The sequence below is a fragment of the Setaria viridis genome, chromosome 9, assembly GCF_005286985.2.
Source record: "Setaria viridis chromosome 9, Setaria_viridis_v4.0, whole genome shotgun sequence".
In the NCBI taxonomy this organism is placed as follows: domain Eukaryota; kingdom Viridiplantae; phylum Streptophyta; class Magnoliopsida; order Poales; family Poaceae; genus Setaria; species Setaria viridis.
The window spans coordinates 47,607,972-47,634,549 of record NC_048271.2 but is presented as its reverse complement, the minus strand read 5'-3'; the positions used below and the strand labels follow the sequence as shown (position 1 = coordinate 47,634,549).

At 44.6% G+C, this 26,578-nt stretch overlaps 1 protein-coding gene and 2 long non-coding RNA genes across 3 annotated transcripts; 1 reads left to right on the top strand and 2 right to left on the bottom strand.

Annotated features, from left to right (window-relative positions):
* Nucleotides 1–444: 444 nt before the first annotated feature.
* Nucleotides 445–5,664, top strand: LOC117838351 (U-box domain-containing protein 13). The gene is made up of 4 exons (XM_034718350.2): nt 445–964; nt 3,314–3,430; nt 3,543–3,968; nt 4,074–5,664. The coding sequence occupies exons 1-4, from the start codon at nt 560–562 to the stop codon at nt 5,286–5,288; spliced, it is 2,163 nt and encodes a 720-aa protein (XP_034574241.1). The 5' UTR covers nt 445–559; the 3' UTR covers nt 5,289–5,664.
* Nucleotides 5,665–14,993: 9,329 nt separating this feature from the next.
* Nucleotides 14,994–16,477, bottom strand: LOC117837331 (uncharacterized). Its single transcript, XR_011897127.1, has 4 exons — nt 16,265–16,477; nt 16,074–16,176; nt 15,654–15,989; nt 14,994–15,189 (listed from the first exon to the last, which is right to left on the bottom strand). It is a non-coding gene; the product is annotated as an uncharacterized lncRNA (long non-coding RNA).
* A 2,844-nt stretch (nt 16,478–19,321) lies between these two features.
* On the bottom strand, nt 19,322–20,683 carry LOC140221428 (uncharacterized). The gene is made up of 2 exons (XR_011897191.1): nt 20,305–20,683; nt 19,322–19,647 (listed from the first exon to the last, which is right to left on the bottom strand). It is a non-coding gene; the product is annotated as an uncharacterized lncRNA (long non-coding RNA).
* Nucleotides 20,684–26,578: the final 5,895 nt, after the last annotated feature.

Below are 26,578 nucleotides of genomic sequence, written 5' to 3'. Positions count from 1 at the left end.
GCCACACAACCCAGTCTCGTCTTAGCAAAGCAGCCGGGTCACGACGCGGGCACCTTTGCCTTTTGGGTTTTGAGTTCCCGTCCATCCAAATTAGCCGATAACAAAAGCAAAACCCACTCGTCATTACCCGTAACAGAAAGCAATCCATATGCAACAGTCCCAGCCCGAAAGCGACCCCGTCCAGTGCACGTACAGCTCCGCCGCTACTGGTTCCTGAACCCGCCCCATGCACCGGTGCCGATCCCACGGGTCATGCCTCCTCGAGATTCCCATTCTTAGGGTCCACACCTCCGGTGCACCAGCCGGAGCCGAGCCGAGCCGGCACGGCGGAGGAGGCCGCGGCTTGGGAAGCCCGTATATCAGCGCGGGGATGACGCTGACCGGTGGGACCGTTCGGCTGGCCCGCATGGCAGAGCGAAGCTATACTAGGCGAGGGAGGAGCCTCAGCCTCTCTCGCCTACTCCAAATCCCCTTCCCCACGCTCCGCCAGCACGCCTGGTCTCCGGCCACCGTGCTGCGCGCAGGACGAGGTCCCGGCCTGAGCCCTAGCTCTACTGCCATGGACGAGGAAGCGAAGGCCGGCCCTAAATCCGACACAAACACCAACGCTGCCGCTGCGGCCGAGGCGGCGGCAGCCTCTCCGCTGCCGCCCTCGAGCTCGGAGGCGGCGGAGAGGGAGGCGAAGGTGGAGGGGGCGGAGGTGGAGGAGGGGGAGGTGGTGGAGCGGTTGGTCGAGCTGGTGGGCGAGATCGCGGCAATCTCCGACTTCAGGAACTCGTACCGGCGGCAGTTCTGCAACCTGTCGCGGCGGATCCGGCTGCTCGTGCCCATGCTGGAGGAGGCCAAGGAGGCGCCCACGCCGCTGCCTGTGGCATCGGAGGCCGCTCTCCGCCGTCTCAGGGAGGCTCTCTACGGCGCCGGGGAGCTGCTCCGGCTCGGCAGCAGCGGCAGCAAGATCTTCCTGGTGTGATTTCTCGCTTTATGGCTCGGAGCTTTGTCGTCTTGCTTATGCTTCGCTGCTTAAATTTCTCCTGTTTACTGATTTTCGTGTTAAATTATGATTTCGCTGTGGAGTTAAGAGAATTTTGCCTGACGAATCGGTGGGAATTTAAATGTGTTGATGCCACGGAATTAAACGCTTCCAATTGCACACACCGTAATAATCCCTTTTCTTATATATAGAGTATAATTTGTTGCCTGTCATCCTTTTGGACCATTACTAAAATGTGAATTATGCATAAGATTAAGGCTCAGTGAAGGTTGGACTTGGTTTAATATCTAGCTGTCAAATCAATGCCGGGTCAGGACAATTGACATTGTTTAATGCTGTTGAACAAGTCTTCTATCTTTTTCATTCACACAAATATTTGAGACTTGACCTAATCATGCTATATTACTTGAGTGCTATTATACATCTTCTAATTATGGTGCAACCAGCAGTATCATGGTATTCCAAAGTTGGCTAGTTTGAGCTTCTGAGGTCTTACTCAAACTAGTTTAGCTTATGTATGACCTCAGTATTGTGGTATTTCACACAGCTATGAAGCTCGTTGATACTACAGAGTAATCAGGTATTCTGGCTGCAGAATCTTCACTAGAAACGTAAGCTAAACATTTGGATGCATCGTTGGAAGTATGAAAGCTATGCAAAATTTGGATACTAGATGTATTGATTGAAATTTTGTAGAAAGTGGCGACTTTTAAGCAAGCAATGCCAGTGATGTGGATGCTCATGAGGTCTTGTAAGAAGATTGCCTGCTTAATCATAGGAAAAATTAGTTTCACATCACTGTAGATTACTCTAATTAGTAATTAGGTATATACTGCTGACAGAGTATGGTAGTATTCAATACCATCCAAATATGTCATATTTTCTTTATGTTACAACTTTGTTAACTGGCTCAATCCACATCACTCGTCATGGTTTTGTCTTTGTCTAAGAGTGGAAATGCTAGCTCACCCTTGGTTTTCTCTACCTGCACAACCAAACTCTTCGTCCCCCCCCCCCCCCCCCCCCCCCCCCCCCCCCCAAAAAAAAAAAAAATCTTCACCTCCTACCTCGTCCAATTGGTCACTGGTACTGTGAACTGTGAGGAATCTAAGAGCTGTCTCACTTGGAAGTGACCCTTACCTACTATCGTTGCCATGTCGTCCCTTACTCCACATAATTTTTTCAGATCAAAGCTTTCCTCCACTTTATTTTGCAACAAAGTGTATCGAGGTGTGCCTGCCGGAAACACCACCTAAACCAACCACACCATTAACAGAAGAATCAACCACAAAGAGATACGTTGTTTTCGCTCAAATCCCAGCTACTGCTTCGATGATCCACACCCTGCACACCCATCAGGTTTCTGGCTCTGGCAACTCTGTAGTCGAGCGGGAACGTCCCCCACACAACGCTCCTGAGCCTGAAGCTTGAAGTTCTTTATCTCCATTTGAGTCTTGGCGGTTCCTTCTACTTCACCTCCACGCACCAATGTAACAGTCCATTGCTATCAGAGCTTGCGTTTTGAGCAGCACGGACCATTTTTTCAGCAGCTCTGTAGTTGTACCGAGCACCTGCGCCATCCCTTGCTACGTTTCCCCCTGAAAGCACATACCATTTCGAGTTTTCCATAAGGACCAAGGGGTTGCAGCACACATACAACCGAGTTTTTCTTATTACTGATCCACCAGCAGCCAACCAGCTCAAATTCACCGTCCACATCAACATTTGATAGCTCAGAGATAACATTCCGTACAGATCCAGCAACACAACGCTCAATGGTAGATGGTTAAATTACTCCTGCTCTTGATGAAAAAGACATTATTGTTCTTCCACTTACTTCTTGCTTATTTTATCACGGGTTAGAATTATGTTATTGTAAAGTAATCAGAGAAAAATGTGGATCCTGGCCGGGTGGGACATCCAGCTTGCAAAAAGCCGGAATAGGGACAAGTTTGACCCTTCTAAATGAAATCACTGAATGAAGCGATTGAACTGTGTAGACACCGTTAGCCCATAGGACATTATGATACAAGTGGTATCTAGATATCCAGGAATCAAGCTATTTGTGCTTGTCAGAATGATTATATAGCATTAATTAAATGAATCTATCTATGTTTGCACAAGCTTGTTTGTTGTAAATCAGTATGACTTGGTACTAGATCTTATGTGATGCCTATCGTTAGATCAGTACAATGCATATCCCTTCTGTGGTTAATTTTCTCTGATGCTGTAGTGACCATTTGGCAGTAAGCAGATAATACTACTGTACTAGATACGCAACCGTGGCCATTTCCTAATTGTAAATTCCTCCCCTATTTGCAGGTTCTTGAGAGAGAGAAAATAATGAAGACTTTCCAGGACATTACAGAAAGACTTGAACAAGCCTTAGCTGGTATCTCATTTGATGAGCTTAACATATCAGATGAAGTAAGAGAGCAGGTAGACTATTGTTTTCCAGAATTTCTCTTTGCATCAGTGCCTTTTATAATTATGCTGTCTCAATATTTTTTCCCTCGTTCCTGTATAACATATTATCTGCGATTCTATGCAGGTTGAATTGGTGCATGCTCAGTTCAAAAGAGCTAAGGAACGATCGGATTCATCCGATGACGATCTTTTTAATGATCTGATGTCCGTCTATAATTCAAGTAGCAGTGCTAATGTTGACCCTGATATTCTTCGAAGGTTATCTGAGAAGTTGCAGCTTGTCACAATATATGACCTCAATCAAGAATCTCTTACCTTGCATGAGATGGCTAGTGGCGGTGATCCTGGTGCAATTGTTGAAAAGATGTCGATGCTCCTGAAGAGGATCAAGGATTTTGTGCAGACTCAAGACCCTGAAATGGGTGCTCAAGCAAGTACAACAGACATTTCCCCAAAAGACAACTCAGCATGTCCTGCTATTCCTGATGATTTCCGTTGTCCAATATCACTGGATTTAATGAAAGACCCAGTTATTGTCGCCACTGGGCAGGTCTTACTCTGCCCCAATACCATGTTAAAATGTTTTTATGTTTCCATTCAATATGCAGACTTTTGCATTTCAGCTCACTATAATTCCTTGCATATGCCTTCGCAGACTTATGAGCGAGGGTGCATAGAGAGGTGGCTGGAGGCTGGACATGACACCTGTCCGAAGACACAGCAGAAGCTTCCGAATAAATCCCTGACTCCAAATTATGTCCTTCGCAGCCTCATAACTCAATGGTGTGAGGCGAATGGTATCGAGCCGCCAAAACGCTCTGCTCAACTTAGTAATGCACCAAAGCCATGTACTGCTGCTGAGCATAACAATGTTGTTGAGCTTCTTCAGAAACTCTCATCCCAAAACCTTGAAGATCAGCGGGGTGCTGCTGGTATGCTTCGTCAGCTTGCCAAGCGTAGTGCTGAAAATCGTGCTTGTATTGGAGATGCTGGTGCTATTCCTATTCTTGTTAGCCTGCTATCAACCACTGATGTTAGCACCCAGGAGCATGTGGTTACTGCCCTCTTGAATCTATCCATCTACGAAGAGAACAAGGCAAGAATAATCACCTCTGGAGCTGTTCCTGGAATTGTGCATGTATTAAAGAGGGGCAGCATGGAGGCTCGGGAAAATTCAGCTGCCACGCTGTTCAGCCTCTCAATTGTAGATGAGAACAAGGTGACTATTGGGGCTTCTGGGGCAATTCCTGCGCTTGTACAGCTATTGAGTAATGGAAGTCAACGGGGTAAAAAGGATGCAGCAACAGCACTATTTAACCTGTGCATTTATCAGGGCAACAAGGGCAAAGCTGTTAGAGCTGGATTGGTTCCTATACTACTAGAACTACTCACAGAGACTGAAAGTGGGATGGTAGATGAGGCCCTTGCAATATTGGCAATCCTCTCTGGACATCCTGAGGGAAAAGCAGCTATTGGTGCTGCTTCTGCAATACCTGTTCTTGTTGGAGTTATCAGAAATGGATCCGCAAGGAACAAGGAAAATGCAGCTGCTGTAATGGTGCATCTCTGCAATGGCGAACAGCAGCAACAGCATCTTGCTGAAGCGCAGGAGCAGGGTATTGTGTCTTTGCTGGAGGAGCTAGCAGAAAGTGGCACAGACAGAGGAAAGAGGAAAGCAATCCAGCTGCTTGAACGAATGAATCGGTTCCTAAAGCAGCAGAGTCAAGCCCAAGCCCAAGCAGAGGCCATGGCGCAGGTTCATGCGCAGGCACAAGCACAGGCTCTGGCTCTTGTTGAAGCTCAAGCGCAGGCAGATATGCAAGCAGAGCGATCACTGCTTCCCACATCATCATCACATATTCCTGATTGATGAGGTGACTGACCAGCAACTTCTTCCCTGTAGTTAGTGGCTCATTTTTGGCCAGAGCTGGCAGGTGGAAGATCGCCTGCAATAGCTATCGCCAAGGTGGTTTGTGGGTTCTGCTGTGCACTGCAAATTAGGATGTCTGGGCAGCGTGATCTAGGGCCATTGGCATGTTGACGAGTGAGTTTTGAGGCAGCTGTTGTTAACCTGCGTGTGCTGTTCCTACAATGTGTACCGGTGATTGAATGTAGTATCCTCGAGTTTTAGGGAGGTGTCGTTGTACTTGTACCCAGTGCCCAGTACAGAACTAATTTCTGGCATCCTAGGTTGTTACATGCCTGACAAAGAGCTGCAGTAAAGCTTTAGTTCAAGTGTTTGCTCATCCCAACCCTTGTTCTATCTTGAATTACTGATAGTGGAGCATTGGGACATTTTGCCCTAGTAGAATGATCTTGGGTTTGTACTTTGTAGCACAGCTGGTCAGGTGTAAATTCTGTCCAGTTTCATGTTTTTTCCCTCATCTCTTCTGTTCCTGCGATAGCTCCATGTGTACACAGAACTGAGGGAAATCGGCATGTTGGAATCACGAGCATTTTGTGCCCTCTTCCTGTTTGCTCTATCCTGGAAGGCTGAGGTACTGCTGGCAGCCAGCCAGGGGAAGGGAATTTTAGTTGTGGTGGACGTGACTGTAGTACGCTTCAGTTTGGAGCTTGCGTACATGAACAGAGATATGTCTGTGTGTCCGTTTCTGCAGGTCTGGTTCGGTTCCATCTCCTGCTCAGACGCTATCCTATCTGCCTACCTGTTTAGTGTTGATGCTCGGGGGTGTTTGAATACGAGATGTTAAACTTTAACAGTGTCACATCGGATGTTCGAATGCTAATTAAGAGAACTAAACATGAGCTAATTATAAAACTAATTGCAGGACCCCGTGCTAATTCGCGAGACGAATCTATTAAGCCTAATTAATCCATCATTAGCAAATGGTTACTGTAGCACCACATTGTCAAATCATGGACTAATTAGGCTTAATAGATTCGTCTCACGAATTACACTCCATTTGTACAATTAATTTTGTAATTAACCTATATTTAATACTCCTAATTAGCATCAAACATCGGATGTGATGGGTGTTAAATTAACACCCTGTTACATGCGTCTGACCCCCAGCGACATGCGTCACGACTCACGAGCTCTGATGGGCAACATAGCTAGTAGCTCCTCGACAGCACAGGCCGGGGCGCGCCCGCGCTGTCGCAGGAAGGGACAGACAAGACCGGGCCGCACATCGTGGCCTCATGGCGCGCCTGCACAGAGTCCCGTGTCCGCATCCTGGCAAGGCCTCACCGGCGCGCGCGCAGACGCGGCGCGCGGGGGGCACCAAACCTGACGAATCGATGTGCCTGTGCCGCTGTCCCGGCCTGAGATGAGACCCGAGAGGGCGATCCCATTGGCGGACCTTGCTCTCGGCGGGCTAGGCCACACTACCCCGTGTCGCTCGAGACAAACCGAGCTGTCACGGCGGTAAGGCTCAGCGCGGCCGAAAGGGCGAAAGGGAGCGGGTGCAGGTGCACGCCGATGGCCCCCGGCCGGCCGGGCCACATGCGCGTGCCCGCGCCTTTCCCGTCGTCAACGTTGGTTGAGGGCTTCAGCCTTCAGGCCTTTGATCTTATAGTTTTTGATTGACGTGTTAGCTGGCTCGAGCAGTACTGCTCGTTTGTCGGCTCGTTCCATCGCGCAATTATGGAGGGTCCGCGGGCATGGGAGGGAGATTATTGTTGAGAGAGGGTCAGACCCTGACGTGACTGGGTGAGGTCAAAGTGCTAACCAACGCTAGCACCAACGAATATCAATGATTTGGAAAAATATCGCACGTTGTCTCTTCTAAATTCGCAATATATTGGTTTTCAATCATACGGATGTCACACCCTGATTTTTTTTGAATTTCAGGGTGTGATTAGAAAGAACAATTAATTAATGATTTTCTTGTGATTTTAAATTTTTTTCAACATTTATTTTCTTGACAGGAAATGTAGTATAGGAAAAATAATTGGTTGTTTTTCTAAATTAAATAAAGTTGTTCTATGTGTGTTGTATTCATGCTGATGCATCTTGATGTTTCATGAGTGCAGACATTATAAAAATTGCGTTTCTATAATATTCATGTTCTTCCGAGAATTTTCTAGCTTTTTTGAATTCAATCTCACTTTCCTAGAGCTAAATCTATTTATTAGAAGGCTCTATAATCTTTTTCACGAGCTCCAAGTATTGTATTTGGATTCATGGTGTCCCAGTCTTTGTCCGTGATTTTCCCCGGAATTCTTAGGATTTTCTGGATATTTTTCGTGCTTTAAAAATATTATCTAGAATATCTTGGATTTGTTTTCCCATTGGAAAATTTATTATGGAAAATAACAAAAACCCTAAATCCTTATCGAGCCGGATCCAACAAACCCGACCCAACCCGCTAGACTCTAACCCTACCCGGCTCATCCTCTTTTCTTTCTCTGCTGGTGGGCCCCACCTCTCCTTTTGGGCTGAGCCTGCGAGGCTCGGTTTGGGCCTAACTTGGCCTAGCTGCGATGGCAGCTCTTCCTGAGCTGCACGGCAGCACCGTCGACGCCGATTTTCTTGGCGTGCGCACCATGCTAGGCGCGGTTTCGTGCGCCTATAAAAGGCGAGCCCCGAGCCCCCGCAAACCTCCTCCTGCTCCCGCCGCCTCACCCTGTGCCCTCGCCTCTGCGCAGCGCTGCCACGGGCAGCCACCAGAGAGCAGGTTGCTGCCGCGGCCTTTCCCCGGCCGATTCATCGGCTGCCGGAGGGAGCCGCCACCGCGGGGAGCTATACGATGTCGAGGTGCAGCTCCGCCACCAACTCTCGTCACCATACTGCCATCGGACCGTCGCCGCCGCCAAGGCAGAGCACTGCTGCTGGTCTGTGCCACGCCGATTCTCTGGACCTGGACGTCGCCGGAGAACTCCGTCGCCACCAAGAGCTCCGCGACGATTAGCCGAAGCTCCGCCACTGGTCGTTGTGGCCGTTCCACCGCCGGAGCACCGCTGCCCACGAAGACCCGAGCCGGCCGTCGTGTTCTTCCGCCGCCGGCTAAGTTCCGGCTATCTCTGTTTGTCCCCGCCGATGGAAGCGCATCTCCAGCACCCTCTTGACCTCCTCTTTTGTTTCCCCACCTCGACCGTGCCCCTCATCATCCGGAATGTCGGTGTTTAGACCCAGTAACCTACCGAGGGGTTACCCGAGGTAGTGCTTTATGCGTGGGGTTCGTACACGGCGTGCTTTACTCGAAGGTGAACTCGAAGACACGACTTAGACAGGTTTGGGCCGCTTATGTTGCATAATACCCTACGTCCGATGTGTTGGTTGGATTGTATTGATTGAAGTTGTTTGGAGGGGGTCCCTACCTCACCTTATATTGCCGGGCAGGGTTACGGGTCGGTTGTTTTACAAGAGTGCTAGTCCGATTCAATTAGAGAGTCCTACTCTAATTGCTACGAGTAGTTTTCTAATCCTTGACTAGTCTTTGTCTTCCACATAGACCACGCCGTCCTGCACCGTACTCTCCATGTCTAACACGTCTCGGTGTACAACCCCGTATTATAGGACTGTCCATACCTTCTGGTGGGCCCATAGATGTATGACCGATAAGCCCTCGAGTACTTTTTAGTCAAATGTAGCAGTCCCGAGTATTTCTGTAGATGTCTCCGACTAGTTTGTGGTGCTCCCTTGAGTACTCCATCAGATTGAGTCTTTGAATGTACTTGATGTTGGAGGTATGCCCTAGAGGCAATCATAGAGATGATGATATTCCATTTGTATCCATGATTTATATTGTGTTCCTTGAATATCCATTAAAGGCTACTTGAATTGATTTGCAATTATGTGAATTGTGTGTGAAACTCTTTACTTGTATGGTTATTCCAAAGTTGTCCCTAGTCGGAGTTCATGTCAGGACACACATGAATATTAGACTAGCACAAGTATTAGTTGATGACTATGTTTCACAAGTCATGGCCATGGAGATGTTGAACTAATAATGTGGGCACATGTGGAGACATGTGCTAGGACTGACCCAACACGAGAAGTAGTTATCTCTTTAAACAACATATACGCTTTGTACTTAGACCTGAGATTGTCGCATGTATTCAAGATGTGGATCGACCTACTTAGGGGCTATCAAACGCTACGCCGTAACAGGGTAGTTATAAAGGTAGCTTTCGGGTTTGTCAAGAAGCATGCTATGAGACATGGTCAATGAAGATGGGATTTGCCCCTCTCTGATTGAGAGTGATATCTCTGGGCCCCTCGAGTGATCGGATCCAAAAATGCATGGCCATGCTACGTACGGTTAAGAGTTAACCTACAAAGGGATTCTGAAGCACAGGATCGAGAAAGAGCGGTCGGCTTGAAGCTAGACCAAATATCGTGAGGCAAAGGGAATAGCATGTATATTATGTTGTGATGGTTCGTCTGATATGATCTTCGTGTGCGTATAGGAGTTGGCACGTCTTGCTAGAGGCCGCTACCGACTATTGGGCCGAGTAGGAGTACTCGGGCCATGTCTATACGTATCCGAACCCATGGGGTCACACACTTAAGGGGCTGGAAGCCCAATTCGGATGTGATTCGAGTTGGATTAGGTTTAGAAGTACTAATGGGCCTCGGACCCAGAGGCCCGTTAGGAACCTCTATAAATAGAGGGGTGGGGGCGCCCTAGGGTTTACACCTTTTTGGCGAAACACATCTGCCGTGCCTCCCACGCCCTCGCCTGTTGCAACTCACGGATCTAGCAATCCAGCTTGCGACGCTTCCTCCCTGCACGTGTGGATACCTTGGAGGTGTTGCGCCTGCAGCACTTGGACGAGCCGCCGACGAGCCGCCGACGAGCCGCGGCACGAGGGAGATCTTGCTGCACGTGGATGAGCTACTGGACGTCGACGTGATCGACTATGTACGACTACGCTGATCCACTTTGCTGCATCGACGCGAATCTACATCTTCCGCACCAGTAGTGCGTCGAGTGGTAATCTCGTGATCCTTATACGGCAGTTTTCCTGGTTTACGCTGTAGAAATTTTTATTTTGCGCTAGTGTAGCCTACCTCGTATCCCAACACTTGAGTACTGCCATGCGGCTAGAACATGCTCAAGCCTCTTTTAACTTGATCTTGAATCTTTATATGGAAGTGCGATGAAAAATTGCACTCCATAAGGAGTAGCCCCCGAGCCTTAGGTTGAATCAAAGAATCAGGCTGAGGGTCAATCTTGTAATTTCACATCTCTTTTGCCTTAAAACCCAAAGAAAAAACTTTTTAGCCGATGGACACGTGGCACACAGCCCATGAGCCGTTACACGACTAGTTTGGGTATAAGGGTCAACCATTGGTCAACATGACTACTCACCAACAGAAACATTATCTCTTACGTAAAAATTGGAAACCGTCCAACGATACTGAGGGCTTTTTAAAAACGCAATATTCCTTGTAATTTTTTCCTCTCAGTTAACTGTGCCGCGGTTATAAATAAAGGAGGAACGCAACCCTTCCATTTCACCCGAGCTATTGTGCCCATTCATCTTCCGCACTGTAGCCCTAGCGCCGCCACTTGCTATTCTTGTTCTTGAGTGCCATCCTTTCCCTATTGCCTAGCCCTCCAGCTCATGCACAAGAAGACCCTAGTAGCAATGGCGCCGAAGAAAGCATCCTCTAGCAAGGCGGCGGAGAGCAAGAAACGGAAGGCCACCAAGAAGGAGAAGGAAATCCAGCTGCCAGCGCTGAAGTATGGCAAGACTGTTCACACGGCGCCACCGTATCAGGCCTGCGCCTAGAAGAAATTGGTGATGAAGGAGGCAGACATCCAGGCACTGATGGATACCGATTTTCTCCAGGAGTAGGAATTCGCCTACTGGACGGAGGCCCATGATAACCCATGGCCTATGGAGAGCTTCAGCAACGAGACAGTCATCTTCGCGCACTTCATCGAGCGAGGTCTGGCTCTCCCCTCATCTGAGTTCTTCCAGGGTTTGTTGAGGTATTACAATTTGGAATTAGTCCACCTTAACCCCAATTCCACCTTGCACGTCGCCATCTTCGTGCATCTCTGCAAAGCATTCCTTGGCATTCAACCACACTTCCAGTTGTTTAGGAAGTTTTTTAGAGTTAAGTCCTAGCCTAGAATGGATCACACCGGAGTAGTCGGGAGGGGGGGGAAGGATCCAATTGCGAGAGCAAATCAAAGGCTAGTACTTGGATTATGAACTTGTAGACTCCCATTCTGGCTGGAAGCAATGGTGGTTTTATATTGGAAACCATGAGCCCCGTTTTCCTAAGGTGACTAGCTACCGTCTAGTATGGAACAACCATTGGTTGGATGAGTCGAGTACTATGGATAGCTTCCAACTGTCGGAGTTGATAGCAAAGATCGCCGTGCTCAAGAGGGAAAGTCTGACCGATATCGGTGTGGCCTTCAGCTTCATGAGGAGGCGAGTCCAACCCCTGCAGCTACGCTGCATATGGGGGTATGACTACTCGGGTCCCAATGACCCATCGCAGATGACGTCGGAAGACTTGTCCACGGATGAAGTGATGGCGCGGTTGAAGCGTTTCTTCAAGCACGTCAGGGGCATCCCGACGATCGTGCGAGAATACTGCGCCGCCAACCCACCAAATCCTGTAAGTACCCGTGGCCTGCAGCCCCTGAGTACTAATTTTGGTGTCTGTTACACTACTAGAAAACCCCCCTATAGGTACGCCAGATTTAGAGTTAGACACGCTTTATTTCATCTCTATGTCAATGTAGGCACGCTTTCATAAAGCGTGTTAGAAGCGTATTCGTACGTACCACGTCTGACCTTGTAGAGATGAATCCTTTAAGCATTGCTATGAAAGAAAGAGACATTTTATAAACATGTTAGATGCATATCTAAAAATATTGATACAATTTTGCAGACACATGTATAAAATGTCTCTAGTGGTGTAGTTATCGTAGTATAGTAACGCTATATTTTGTGTTAATAAATATAGATACAATTTATAGATACGTATACAAAACATGCCTACTAATATAGACGCGTTTTATAGCGATGTCTTATTGCGTAGTAATTAGTATAGAGATGATTTAGTAGAGCGTGACAGGTGACGTGGCATGTGACGTGGCGGATGATGTGGCAGGTGGCATGGTGGATGATGTGGCGGGTGACGTGACACGTGATGTGGCCAGTGACGTGGCGGGTGACACGTTTCATAGTAACACCAAGTTGTGTGTTAACAAATGTAGAAACAATATCATAGATACATTTTTATTACGCGTGTACGGATATAGACACATTTTATAGTAACACCACATTGTGTATTAAGAAATGTAGAGATGATTTTAGATACATCTATTTTCGTGTGTACTAATATATAATGATTCTTTTATTTGCATTTATAAATCCAATTTTATTTTCGAATAGGTTAGTAATTCCTAAATAAATTATCCATAACATTGCATTGGCAATCAATTCTTTGCTTCACCAAAAAGAAACTGAGTACTTCATTCAAGAACCAACAAGTACATTAATTAAAGTACTGTCAACAAGATAATTTCCTTGATAAAGGAACACAGACAAAGTGACAATATCATACAATTATTTCTAAATTTTTTTAATAACAACTAAAACCTATGCTTCATTGCCCGTTCTTGCCCCTCTGTCCATCGTAGCTTCACTTCTACCTTGAAAAGTTACATCATCAGGTTGTTTAAGATTTGAACTTGTAGCTTTCTTCACCTGCAACAAGAGTTGGGCACAAGAACACCAGTAGCAACAACACCTACACACCAAAACTCAAAAAAATAATAGAGTCATAGTCAGAGATGAGTAGATCAGAAATGAGCTTACCGTCAAGCAACACAGATCAAAAGTCCATGATAATAAACATGGAGCAAGCTGCCTTTTTGGAAGAAAGAAAAGTTTAATTATATGCTAATTACAACTACTGCATTTTTGGACAGGGATAGAATGAAATAACTAAAGCTCCAGCTGCACACTAAGGTTTGATGACAAGTAAACAAGCTGTATAGAGATTATAAACTTATCCCATAGGGACAGATCTAGTGACATGGTTCAGACTATAGCATTACAAGTTCCATCAGAGTGTCATGGTTTAGACAATAGCATTACAAGTTCAAACTTCGAAACATCATTCCAAGGAAAAAGATCATCGTATAGAACAATTTCAAGACTACAAGATTACAAGTTCATTAATTCATGTTCAAGTTAGTCAGAGCATTGCAGTTCAGAGTTTGCATTACAAGTACAAACTAAAAGACTTTCAGAGAATCATTACACAGCACCAGCAGTCTAGCAAAAAAAATCTCAACACTATACCTTTCCGGCATTTGGTCAAATAGCAGCACAGCTCAACAGCACCTACGCTTCATTGCCCGTTCTTGCCCCTCTCTCCATCGCAGTTTCACTTCTCCCTTTAAAAGTTACACCACTAGGTTATTTCAAATTTGTACTTGTAGCTTTCTTCACTTGCAACAGGGCATGGGGTTAGATGAATATCACAATTTGAAGATATTACAAAACTGTAGGTTTAATCTTTGAAGAAAAACTTACATGTGAACGGGGCCAAGGAATGCTATAGCCAATAGCATTTTCAACATTTTCAAGACCTTCAACATTAACCCCAACATATTCTTTTCCAAGCATTCTTCCTCCAGTCTCTCGTTTGCCATCAGTAGTCACTAACTTCGCTTTGGCCACAATTCTTCCTTTGTTTCTTAGTGAAAGAAGATAGACTGGATAACAGCTCTACCATTTTGCAAAACATGAAGATAGGAGTTTTGTACATTTAACTAATTTAACTATAAAAGAAACAAGAGGAATAGAAGCATACCGATTCTGACCAGTTCAAACTGGGGCCTTTAACTCTTCGAGTCCTCTAGAATAGGTAGGAATTATATTAGTCAAAATACAGCATCACTAAAGCAAGTTCACTCATTATAAACAATATTGCAATGTTAGCTTAGACATACCATGTTTGTCAACATGGGATCCTGTGAAACATTTGTGGATGCATTACCATTACCTTCATGAATAGAACTCTGAATATGTGCCACGTGCAGCCACAGTGTAGTGTAGATAGCAGTGAGCAGACCTTAAACAAAATTTAATGACTACAACAAGAGCAACGTGAACTGAAAAGCTGCAGAAGCAGAGAGATTGAACAGAAATATGCAAGCAATCGTCCTTCTAACATCATGAAAATAACCTAGGGGACCGAATGGGATTGAATGTACAAGATAGATACTGCCCTAGCATGTTTGATTGCCCAAATCGCTTTGTGTATCAGTCCAAACCAGCACAAGCAGATCAACTTTGCAAACATTCAACACGATTCAATATAGTAGCAAAGTAAATAGTCAAACACCTAGTGATTTTTATCGAGAACAAATAAAATATTTACATATGGCGTGCAAGAGTCTAGCTGCATCTGCATACATATGGTTTCTAATGAAGAACCTTGCAAAAGAACAGATGGTCTCTTGCCGTATTCCAAATTACTTTTGTACTTGTTCAAGCATGTTACAGAAAGAACCTTGCAACCACAACATGTTGCCTTTACCAATTGCATCTAAGAAAAAGGCAAAACCAACAGCATACCTTGGCAACTGTTTGCTCACTAGGTAAAGACGTACGGTCTTACGTGGATGTCTCCTGCTGCAAAGTGTCAACAGCCATATTACATAATACATTAGCAAAAACTTTTAATATTATTGTTGTAGCTATGTACATTAGAAATAAAGTATCTACTCTATTACCTACACTTCATTTGTGGGAGAGTGCATATTACCAAGTGAGTGTGCAGGGCTATGATCAGTATGCCTTTCTGGTTCTAGAAGTCCATCCTTGAAAAAAACAAACAATTCATAGAGGGATGGCTTACTTCCAGGTGGTAGGCATATATACAGTTTATTGTAATATGAAAGGACACATATACGTAAAATAGTAGATTCAACCATTCTGATGTTTAGAGCATAATAGCATATCTAATCACTGTTATCAATGAGAAAAAAGATCTAGTTGCCATTCTAAAAAAAGGAACAGATGTTTATCTTTACATCTTATATGATACTCTTCTAAGTGTTGACACTACTGAGCGATAATTCTAGTTTTTTTGTTTGTTTTTAGGTATGAGATTTCTCTATTCATTTATTCTTCTAGATCCTAATAGGGCGCTAAGTACAATATGAGGGAGCAAACAAGTTCTGAACAGCATGTAGCCTAATAAAACATGATCACTAATAGACAAGTCACCAATACTACCAGACGGAAGGTAAAAACATATATGGCAAGTCGAATAGATGCTTACTTCATCATCATGTAGATCTGCTACCATTTCCTTGATGACATCCTCTTCAGGAAACCTTTTTAACATGAAACCAAGCCAGTGCTTCATGGAAGCACCCATGTGTTGCATCTTATTCTCTATTTCATTTAATTTCTCTTAGCACCTTCTTTATTACTCAATTTGAGTGACAAGCTAGACCTTGAGACACTCGAACTTCACTCCAGTACTTATCATCATATTACCCACATGCTTTTAACTCCTTAGCAACTATCTCATTGAACACCTCATTAAAATCTTGAGCGAAAGATTACCATTGTTGTTTTGTTGCCTCTTTTCTAATTCCTCATATGACGCATTCTATAGAAATAAAAACAGTGGAAGGTCACAAAATGGTAAACAGAATGTCAGATCGAACATAAATGCTTAGGGTCAGAAATGTACCATTGCTGCATCCACTTTGTGGGTAGTGTATCTGCCATTCTTTTTCTTATGAGTAGCCTCCCATAATTCTAGCCTATGAAACTTCCTTTTTCTGGTTATCTTCCTGCACAACAGAGTAACTTGAGGCTCATTACAGATCTGAATTAGATGATAGTGAATATAATAAATAACTTCGGATGAATATATTTCACCATCTCTTTTTCAGCCTAGCATGGCTTTTTCTCCCTGATGTGTGTGTATTCTTCTGTTCTTTTGCGATTCTAGAGTTTGTCACACATACTTTCTGCAAAGGTAGAAGAGTGATGAAGTGCTGTTACACTCGTTGCTTTCAAACTGCATATAAATGTTACGTAAAAGGATGTCACCTTATGTTGTTCTCGGCACTAAAATCCAACAAAAGCTTTCCATTGAAGTTCATTCACTTTGTTTGGTTTCCCATTTATGATTTCATCTAGAGATCTCTCTTCTACTGTTACACTCGTTGCTTTCAAACTGCATATAAATGTTACGTAAAAGGATGTCACCTTATGTTGTTCTCGGCACCAAAATCCAACAAAAGCTTTCCATTGAAGTTCATTCACTTTGTTTGGTTTCCTATTTATGATTTCATCTAGAGATCTCTCTTCACGATTGAAATATAGTTTCTTCAACTTTGATTTGTAGGTTCGCCACCTATTGTTAACAGTCCTTAGCACCCAGTCCCTTGTAAGATTCAGTGTTTGGCAGGGGAACTGAAAGTATTCCTATAAAGAGTAGAGGTAAATGTTACTGGATGGATGAACATTGAGGTACTTGCTTGAACTAGTAAGATTAATTTAACCTCCACATCCTTGATTATTTGTTTCTTGTGAGTATTGAACAGAGCATTGTCCCATCTTTCAATGTGTAAAGGAGCTAATGATGGTTTTTCTGCTGTCTGTCCAAGGTATTGACCAAGAATGGAGGCTGACCTTTCATGTGGGACACCATTTTCATCAGTACCTACAATTACCTTTCCTCGTTCTAAATCCACTAGATTTGAAACTCTGAAATCCCCTAAAACTTGTCTCACCTCTCTATTTGGCCCTACATATATGAAACAGATTCATTTGACACTGCATTTGGATATGCAAGGAAAAAACATGAAACTTACAAATTATCTTAATGGGGGTTTGTGGATGGTGGCGTGGCAGGCGGGCTAATAATCCATCAATATCAGGAGGACCCTGTAAGTCATCATTGTTCTCATTCTCTGCTAAGTTGTCCTGACCATTCTCATTCTCTATTAAGTTGTCCTGACCATATATTCTGCATCCTCTTCTTCTTCAAGGTTCAAGTTCCTTAACCTTCGAAGTGGTCTTACCATGATTTCTTCTGCACACATATTAATTAAATTTCAGATTCAGTGATTCAGAAAGTAGTGAAACCTGGAATTAGAAACATATTAGGCTACTAGTAATTAAAAATCAGATAAAGCAACAGCAAGCTGTAGTTTTAACCCACCCAACTGCACCTTTTCACTATTTCAGGAGATGACAAGGGAATGAAACTATCAATTGTATATCAATTAGAATTGGAGTTGAAGCTAGAAATAGCATATCAATTCGACGCAGCTACCAGTTTCACATTCTTCGTCTTGACCAGGTCAGTTAGGTTAACTTCTTATTGTGTGAAAAATTGGCTGAATTCACACTGACTTAGATTCAGGCGAAATGATTTTATCGCTGGACCACAAGAAGGACATGCATATGTACCACCTTTGCTCCATCCATATAGGTAAGCTAATGCTGGAAAATCATTTATAGTCCACAATAGTGCAGCTCGGAGAGGGAATTCCTTTTTTGAAGGGGCAACTTATGTTTTAACTCCATCCCACAACTGTAAAAGCTCATCGATCAGGGGCTGCAAATATACGTCCATATCATTACCTGGAGAATCTGGTCCAGGGATGATCATTGACAACATAAAAGATGTTTGCTTCATGCAGATCCAACGTGATAGGTTGTAAGGAATGAGCATTACTGGCCATGTACTGTGCTTTAAATTCTGATTCCCAAAGGGGTTAAATCCATCACTTGCAAGACCAAGGCGTACATTATGAGCATCTTTTGCAAATTCATGATGCCTAGCATTAAATTCTTTCCAAGCTTCACCATCTGCTGGATGTCGTAGTTTTCCATCTTTCGTATGGGCCTCCTCATGCCATCGCATATCATCTGAAGTTTTGGTAATTGAAAATAACCATTGGATCCTAGGTATCAATGGAAAATACCGCAACACTTTTGCTAGTTTCCTTTTCCCCTTAGGTTTAGCTGATGAGGCATTCTTCTTAACAACTTTCCAATGAGAGCTCTCGCACACATGGCAAACATCCTTTTTGGCATGTTCAGCTCGAAATAGCTTGCAATATTTGGGGCAAGCATGGATTTTCACATATTCAAGACCTTATCCATGGATGATTTTCTTCGCTTCATAATATGTCTTAGGTAGATTTGCTTCACGAGGTAGCGCAGCAGATAGTAGTCCCAGTAGTACTCCAAACGATTCTTATGACCAACCATTTAAGCACTTCAAGTGATATAAGTGCACCAAAAATGATAGCCTTGAGTATTTACAACCAGGATATAACCTTACGTGTGCATCCTTCAAGAACCTTCCATATATATTCTGATCCCTCCCTGAATCATCACCTTGAGCTGGATTCACAATATCCTCTAGGGCATTATGTTCCATATCTCCAAGTCCTGACTAAAAATCATCTGCTTCACCTTGAGGCATGCCTGCAACCCTACCAAATGCAACATGTAGCAGTTCTTGCATGCTATCCGATTCTCCATCCCGGTGACCTTGTACTATACCCGAAGCAAGCAACATTGTGATATTTGGCACATCAACAAATGCAATTGATGGTCTGTCATAATTCTCACCATGATGAACCCAGGTAGTACAACCTTGAAGAATACCGTCACACCTCAGATGTGTCCTAACTTCATCACGACTTTGGGTTATTCTATTCTTGCACTTTTTATGCGGACACAATATCTCGCTATCATGTGGAAGGTCCCTATCGTACATACATCCATGGGCCCACCAGAAGGTTTGGACAGACCCACGTATAGGTTTGTGCACCGAGACGTGTCAGACATGGAGACTGCAGTGTAGGATGGCATAGTCTACGTGGAGGACATGAGCTAGTCGAGAACTTGGAAACTACTCATAGCAGTTAGAGTAGGACTCTCTGGTCGAATCTGACTAGTATTTCTTTAAAATAACCGACCTGTAACCTTGCTCCTCCGATATATAAGGACGGGCAAGGACCCCCTCCAGATAAGTTCAATTGAATACAAGCAAACAACACACAGTTCCTAAATATGTCTAAATCGCGTGCCTACGTACACCATCGAGTTCCTGATTTCAACGACAACCACCAGTCAAAACTCTACCTTGGGTACTCCCTTTGGTATGTTGCTGGGTTTAAACACCGATAGTCCCAGTAAGCAAAAGCGAAAAATTCTTCAACACCATCTTCATATGCGGTCTCCCTTCTTGATTTTTTTCATCAAACTTCGATCCATCACCCTATGTGACAGAGGAGCTATAAAATTTGAATAAAACAAATCAATTGGTTTAGTTTGCAGTACATAGTTGTGACAGAGATGAATATTAGGTGATGGTTAATTCCTAAAATAAAATGTAAACATAATCCTTAGTCATTATAGAATTATGAATTACTACCAAACACAGAGATGCTTAAGTTATGAAGCCTTTCCCTCTCTTTTTTAAGAGGCTTCCACCTAACCAGCTTAAACAATAGATCGCAAATCAAAAATAACAGAACTGCACTAATACAAAATTCATGATCATGCTTCACCAGCCCATATTAGTGAACAAAAAGACCTGAATTTTGCATCACAAACCTGCGCTGACACTTAGGCAATGGGCTTCAGATTAGAGGAACTAAAATGGTGATGAGTGATGAGTGATGACTACTCTAGGCTTTTAAACAACGCAATACATAGGAGGTCTTCAAATCCTGTCACCGTATTAGGGAGGCCATGGCCCTTGCTGGCCACCCTGGTTCTGCCCTGATTCTGCTGGCCATCGTATTAGGCAGGCCATGGCCCCTGCTAGACAGCACCCTAGTTCTGCCCTGGTTCTGCTAGCCATCGTATTAGGGAGGCCATGGCCCCTGCTAGCCACCCTAGTTCTGCCAATGCAATACACAAAGGGAGAGGGAGGTAGGAGGGCGAACCTGGACCTCAACGTTGCTACCGTGTTGCTACCCTCCAGGATGCCTTGGAAACAGGGACTTCCTATGCGGCGGCGTCGGTGGCTTCCAAGGGCGGCGGAGCTAAAGGCTACCTGGGGCGGCAGCTCCAAAGGCTTCCAGAGGCGGCGGCACCAAAGGCTTCCAGAACTTCGAGTCTGGCGGCTCCTGGGCTGGCGTTAGATTTGGCCAGGATTAGATTGCCGATTTGGCCCATGCCTAGGTGGGTTTTATATAGTCAAATGTAATTTTATTTAGAGACTTGACAAACACACATTGCTAGCTCAATGGTATGGCTGTAGGACTCTAATATTGCCAGCCGTGGTTCGATTCCTAGGAGCCACCATTTTTTTCCTTTTTTTAATTCTATTGTACATAGGCAATTTTAATATGATTTTTAGCATGCTGGTCTCTAATATCTTGCCAACGTTATAAATATTAGGTTATATGGTAGTTGTTTTTTTTACCAATTCAAATATATTGTTTCTTCATCCTTCAATGATTACAAATATTAGGTTCTCTTGTTGCGAATAAGTGTGTCATTTCCATTTCGCATCAAAATTCATCTTTACATATCTATTGATGGTTATTTGATATGCTTTACGACTTGTCTACATGCTATTCACGATTGAAAGCATGTCAAACTTTGTATCAATTCGATACATTTTTCTAATCAAGTTAGAAAGCATTTTTACCTAGCTATAGACAATTGTTTGATATGCTTTACAACGTGTCTAGGGGATAATGATGTTTTAAAGCGTGTCTAACTACGTGTCATTTTGAGACGACTTCAATAGCATGTTAAAAAATGTCTTTATATGACTAATAACATTATAAGCATGTGTAATATCGTAATAGTCTAACATGTTTTCAAAATCGTGTCAAAAAGCATCTTTACAGGATGATGTAGAGACGCCTTTATCGTGCGTTACTACTATAGCGTAGCTAAGAGGAGGTTTTCTAGTAGTGTTGTAATGATTTAAGTTTTATCGGCCGAGCTTAATCTTAAGACAAGCCCCTAATCTGGTTGACTCAGTCTTCTTGAGCTATATCGGCTAAAGTCCAGTTTTCAGCCAACCTAGCGCCTTAGGGAGGGTTTATCTCTGGAAAAGTTGAGCAGGACGCCAAGAACATCCTTTATGAAAGTTGGAGAATGAAATCCCTACTACGACTTTGTTAGTTGAACCTTAATCCTTTTCATCTCCGAAGATCCCCAAATCTGCAGCTCAAATCAGCCCCGATCCCTAGCACCTAGCAAACCACAGTTTTTCTCTAAGTCCCGAAACCAGTGTTCCTCCAAACTTTGGAGCTTTGGATCCCCAAATCCACTGCATTCTTGGACACGAGCTAATTACAAGAGTTGGGCCTTGGCCTGAGTTCTACAACTTTTGTTAAGGTAGCAGAAGTGGTGCAGTTCAGAATTTGGGAGAACTAGAGACTGGATGCTGGACCAGAATCAGATCCCACAGATCTCTCAAGTCAAGCGTGCCAGAGCAAGCGTGAGCCCTGTTCGCCTCGCCTCCTGCGCGCATCTCCTCACCATGATCCCCGGCCGCGCGCCCCAACGCCTTCAGGCTTTTCCGTCGCCCGTCAGTCGCGCTGCCCACGCGCGCGCCCCGTGACGATACCGCCTCCGCCAACTACTTCGCCGGCAATGAAAACTCCTTTCCCCCGACTCGCCAGTAGCGTGCCACGGCAAAGCCGCTGGTTTTGCGCCTGCTAGCGTCGCCGCTCGCCCTGTCACCTCACCTGCAGTGCACCTACCCTCCTTCCTGCCACACGCTGGCCGAGCCGCCGCCCCCAATCCGGCGCTTGACGCGACCAGACCCCACGCTCGACCTCACCAATCCTTCCGTCTGGCAAAATCGTGCCTACATAGCTCTGTCTTCAGTGCCCAATCACCAAAGAATCCTGTCCCCGAAGCTCCGCTTCACCGGCCAATGGAGGTGTCGACCAATAGCCGCCACGGCAGAGCACTCCATCCTCTTCGACCTTATCCTCGCGCTGCTTGAACTCCTTCTCTTCCGTGCAGCTATAAAAGGAAGTACCAGTTCCTCTACCGAAGTTCCCTTCGCCATCGTTGCCTTTGCCACATCTTCCTCTGTTTCGTGCTCAAGCACTGCCGCATAAGCTCTTTGAGGAACTCCCCCTCTCCCCTCAACACCCGCCTTTCCCAACCCACCAGCCGTTTGCTTCCTCCGCACGGTGCTAGAGCTTACTTGTTGTCCACAAGAAGCACCTCCGCCGCCGGAGCACCGCCGGACCTCGCCACCGCCCAAGCCTTAGCGCCTTAGTCGTTCCGCCTGACCTTGCTTCTTCCCGACCCCAAGACTTCGTCAATAGGTCCAAAGGTGAGCTGCCGACCCCTTTCTGTTTTGCCCGACCCCTTTTCCGTCTCGCCCGACCTTGTCTGTTCCGCCCGACCCTTGTCCGCCTCGCCCGAGGGCTCAGCTGTATCTTTTTTTTTCTTAACCAAGGGTATCTGTGTAAAATTTTGGGGACTTCTCTGTGTTAAGTCTGAGAATCCCGGTACAGTTATTCCTTAGGTCTAAGGGTCAAATCATAAGTTTTTCCCGATCCAACTCTTTTATCTTGTTCTCTATCAACAGAAGCTTGAGAAATTCATCTTAAATCGAGGAAAACTTAGAAAAATGTGAGATCACTTGGGTTGGAATCCTCTTTCTAAGTAGAATCCAATAAAATGGGTTTCCACACCTTTCCTATAGTTTTGCTATAGTTTCTGAGCTAAAGCTTGCAAGTATTGTTGAAATAACCGTCTAAGTGTTTTAACCCCTGCATTTGCATTTCCATGTAGAACTAAACCTCGTCGGCGGCACATACGAGCTGCACCCAGTGCCAGAAGACGGACTGGTAGCCGAGCTGCCGACTGTAGGAGCTGAAGCAGAGCATCCAGAAGATCAGTTTGCCTCCGCCCTGATCGAAGGCAAGCCCCGGAGCATAACCCAATATTTCTAAACTTGCGCATGCCTTCATTTGTATGTATGAGCATTTACGTTATATGAGTTGTTTGAAAACTTAGATGCATGACTTAGTTCTCTTGATCCGAACACTAGCATGATAAGTCCGAGTAGTTGCAGTGCTTAACAGGACTCGGTAAAAGTCGAGTGATTTCCTGTCACTCGCGAGTTATAGGAGTTGCTTGCTCTCCTTCGGGTTACAACTATAAGGACGGTGGACGGGGCAGGGCTCTGTGAACTATTTTGGTGGTCGACGGATTGCCTCGTCTGTCTATATGAAATTGCTTAAGGTCGGAAAGTGTTGGTGTTCGTGATCAAGTGTTTGAAAGTACTAATCTCATACCTATTATGGGATGGGGAAGCCTAGTACCTGATTGAACTAGGGCGTGGCTTATACCCCTGTTGTCCCTGGAACGAGGTTCCCATGGTGCATCATGTGGGTGCAAGTGTGGTCACGGTACGACAAGAGGTCGGGACTGTGGAGCATTGCATGCCAAGGGAAGTTTGGACCTGACACATGCCTGGGAATCGATGGGGATGGCCGACACAGGAAGCGACCCACTGTGGTACGTGGATGTCGTGAGATTAGGTTCGCCATGCATGGTTAAGAAATCCTAATCGATTCGTCTGCCTCTCACAGTTTGAGACTGCTTGATCGCTATGCTACACTGAGTAAAAATGGAACATGATGATGATATGAACCTTGATGCTTGTTCTAAGCATTGTTTGGAAACTATGTTTGTTTAGCATAAGATGCCAATATAGACTGGTTAATGAACTTAGAATCGGAGCTAAAATATTGAAAATGAGGACCCACTGTAGTCGCTTTTGGCAAAACAAACCCCTCAGCCAAAGAGCCTTGCATGTCTAGAAGTTGGTGGAGTAGTTTTCCCACCGGTCGGTTAAGTCTTGTTGAGCTTAGCAGCTCAGCCTTGCTTGTGGCACATCTTTCAGGTGAAGTTGAAGCTCCTGAGTTCGCTGTTGTTAGCACTTGGCCTCCCCAGCTTCCTCCTGGGTGAACGATCGAGTGGGATCCCTCCTCGGACGGCGAGGAGAGGGATCATTGATGTCCTGATCGGCCTCAGCAGTGACATCCGACCCAGCGCTAGCTTCCGCTGTTTTATCTTTTCCGCTGCTCATGAACTTTGTAAAACTCTGATTTTCAAACCTGTGTTGTAATAAAATTTGAACTTCTTTAACTTTGGATGATCTGTTGTATTCTCTGGAACCACTCACCTTCGTGTGAGCTATGCTAACTCGGTCCTGTATAGTGGTTTATCGGAAGAAATCCGACGGATTGCCGAGTTAACTTGATGAAAACCTATGATCGCGTGTTAGGCGACTTAAGTGTGCTTTAGCCAAGTTAATCTGAGTAGTTCCGCCACAAGTGCCTATTCCAAATGGAAAAGAAAAAAGCATCTGGTCTTGACAGCATCCCCATAGAATTCTTCCAGAGTTGTTGGGAAATCATAAAGAAAGATATAATTGAAGTTTTTGATGATTTTCACAAAGGAAGACTGGATGTATCCAAGCTAAACTATGGGATCATAATTTTGTTACCTAAAGTGCAAGATGCGGAGAAAATAAGTCAATACAGGCCCATATGTCTCTTGAACTATTTGTACAACTGGATAACAAAGACATTAACATTGAGGCTTACAGGAGTGGCAGAGAAATTAATTTTTAACACTCAATCAGCATTTATGAAGGGTAGAAACATTATGAATGGTGTATTGGCCCTTCATGAAGTATTGCATGAAACAAAGAAGAGGGGAGAAGTGGGAGTAATTCTCAAACTTGATTTTGAGAAAACGTATGATAAGGTAAACTGGGAGTTCCTGTTTAGCCGTCTGAAAATCCGAGGCTTTTGTGAAACCTGGTGTGATTGGATCAAAATGGTAGTCATTGGTGGGACCTTAAGTGTTAAAATTAATGATAAGGCAGGACGTTACTTTGTGAGTCACAAAGGGGTTACGCAAGGTGACCCGCTTTCACCCATCCTATTCAACTTCATGGCTGACTGTTTAGCAAGAATGATCAGGCAAAGCCAGAGGTTGAACATGGTTGTTGGCCTGGCCAGCAATTTGATTCCTAGAGGAATAGCAATCTTGCAGTATGCCGATGATACTATAATCTGTGTAAAAGATGACCTGGAGGTGGCAAGAAACATGAAGCTACTTCTTTACGTATATGAGATAATGTCTGGATTGACAATTAACCTTTCCAAAAGTGAGATAATTTTAATACATGGTGTGAGGTCAAATATGAGTAGTATGCTGAGATATTCAATTGTCAGTCTGGGCACTTTCCAATCAGATATCTAGGAGTCCCTGTAAGTCCAAGTCATCTTCATGTAAAAGATTGGACACCCTACAGGAAAAAAATGGAAAGAAACTAGCAGTCTGGAATGGAAGCACCATGTCCATAGCAGGAAGGACAACCTTGATTAATTCCAGTCTCTCCAGTGCAGTCATCTACCATATGTCTGTATATCCATTGCCAAAAACCACAGTTAAGAATTTGGACAAGTAGAGAAGGACTTTCTTCCGGAAGGGGCGTGGGAGGAAGAAAGAATACCATCTGGTGCGATGGGAAATAATCTTCAAAAGTAAAAGGAAGGGAGGTTTGGAAGTGAAGGACAGTAGTAAAATGAACATTAGCCTCCTTTGCAGGTGGTGGTGGAAGCTGGAGAATGAAGATTGGATGTGGCAAGACATAGTGAAAGGCCCTTGTTTGGTTTTGGTAATTGAGTGACAACCTAGGTGGACTAATATGTTTTTATGTGAAATACACAGATGATTAGTCCACAGGTAATTATGTGATGAAGGAGCTCATTGCATATGAGACATGACATAGAGTCATGTGACTAGGTGGAGAAGATCAAGACAAGACCTTGCTTGATGGACCGGTTGCAAGTGTGAAGGGTAAGTCAAAGGCTTTGAAGCGCTGGACCGCGTGGTGGGATGCTTGAGCAAAGACTTGGTGCCAATGGACCGATGCAACGGTGAAAAGCAAGTGAGGTCAAGATCGATGAACCAATACGTCGCATGATGATATGAAGTTGATCATATCATTTGTGATGGTGTTGGTGCATGTGTTGCATCAACATTAGTTGATGGAATGGAATGCGCAAGGCAAAGGTATAACCAATAGGCATTTCATTTCACCGGTCATAGGTGTGTAGAGAAGTTTATGACCGGGTTTAGGATAGATGGCCGTACTATCAAGAGGGGCAAACTTGTTTGCATATCGGTCATCTAGTCCCACTTGAGCGATCTAAC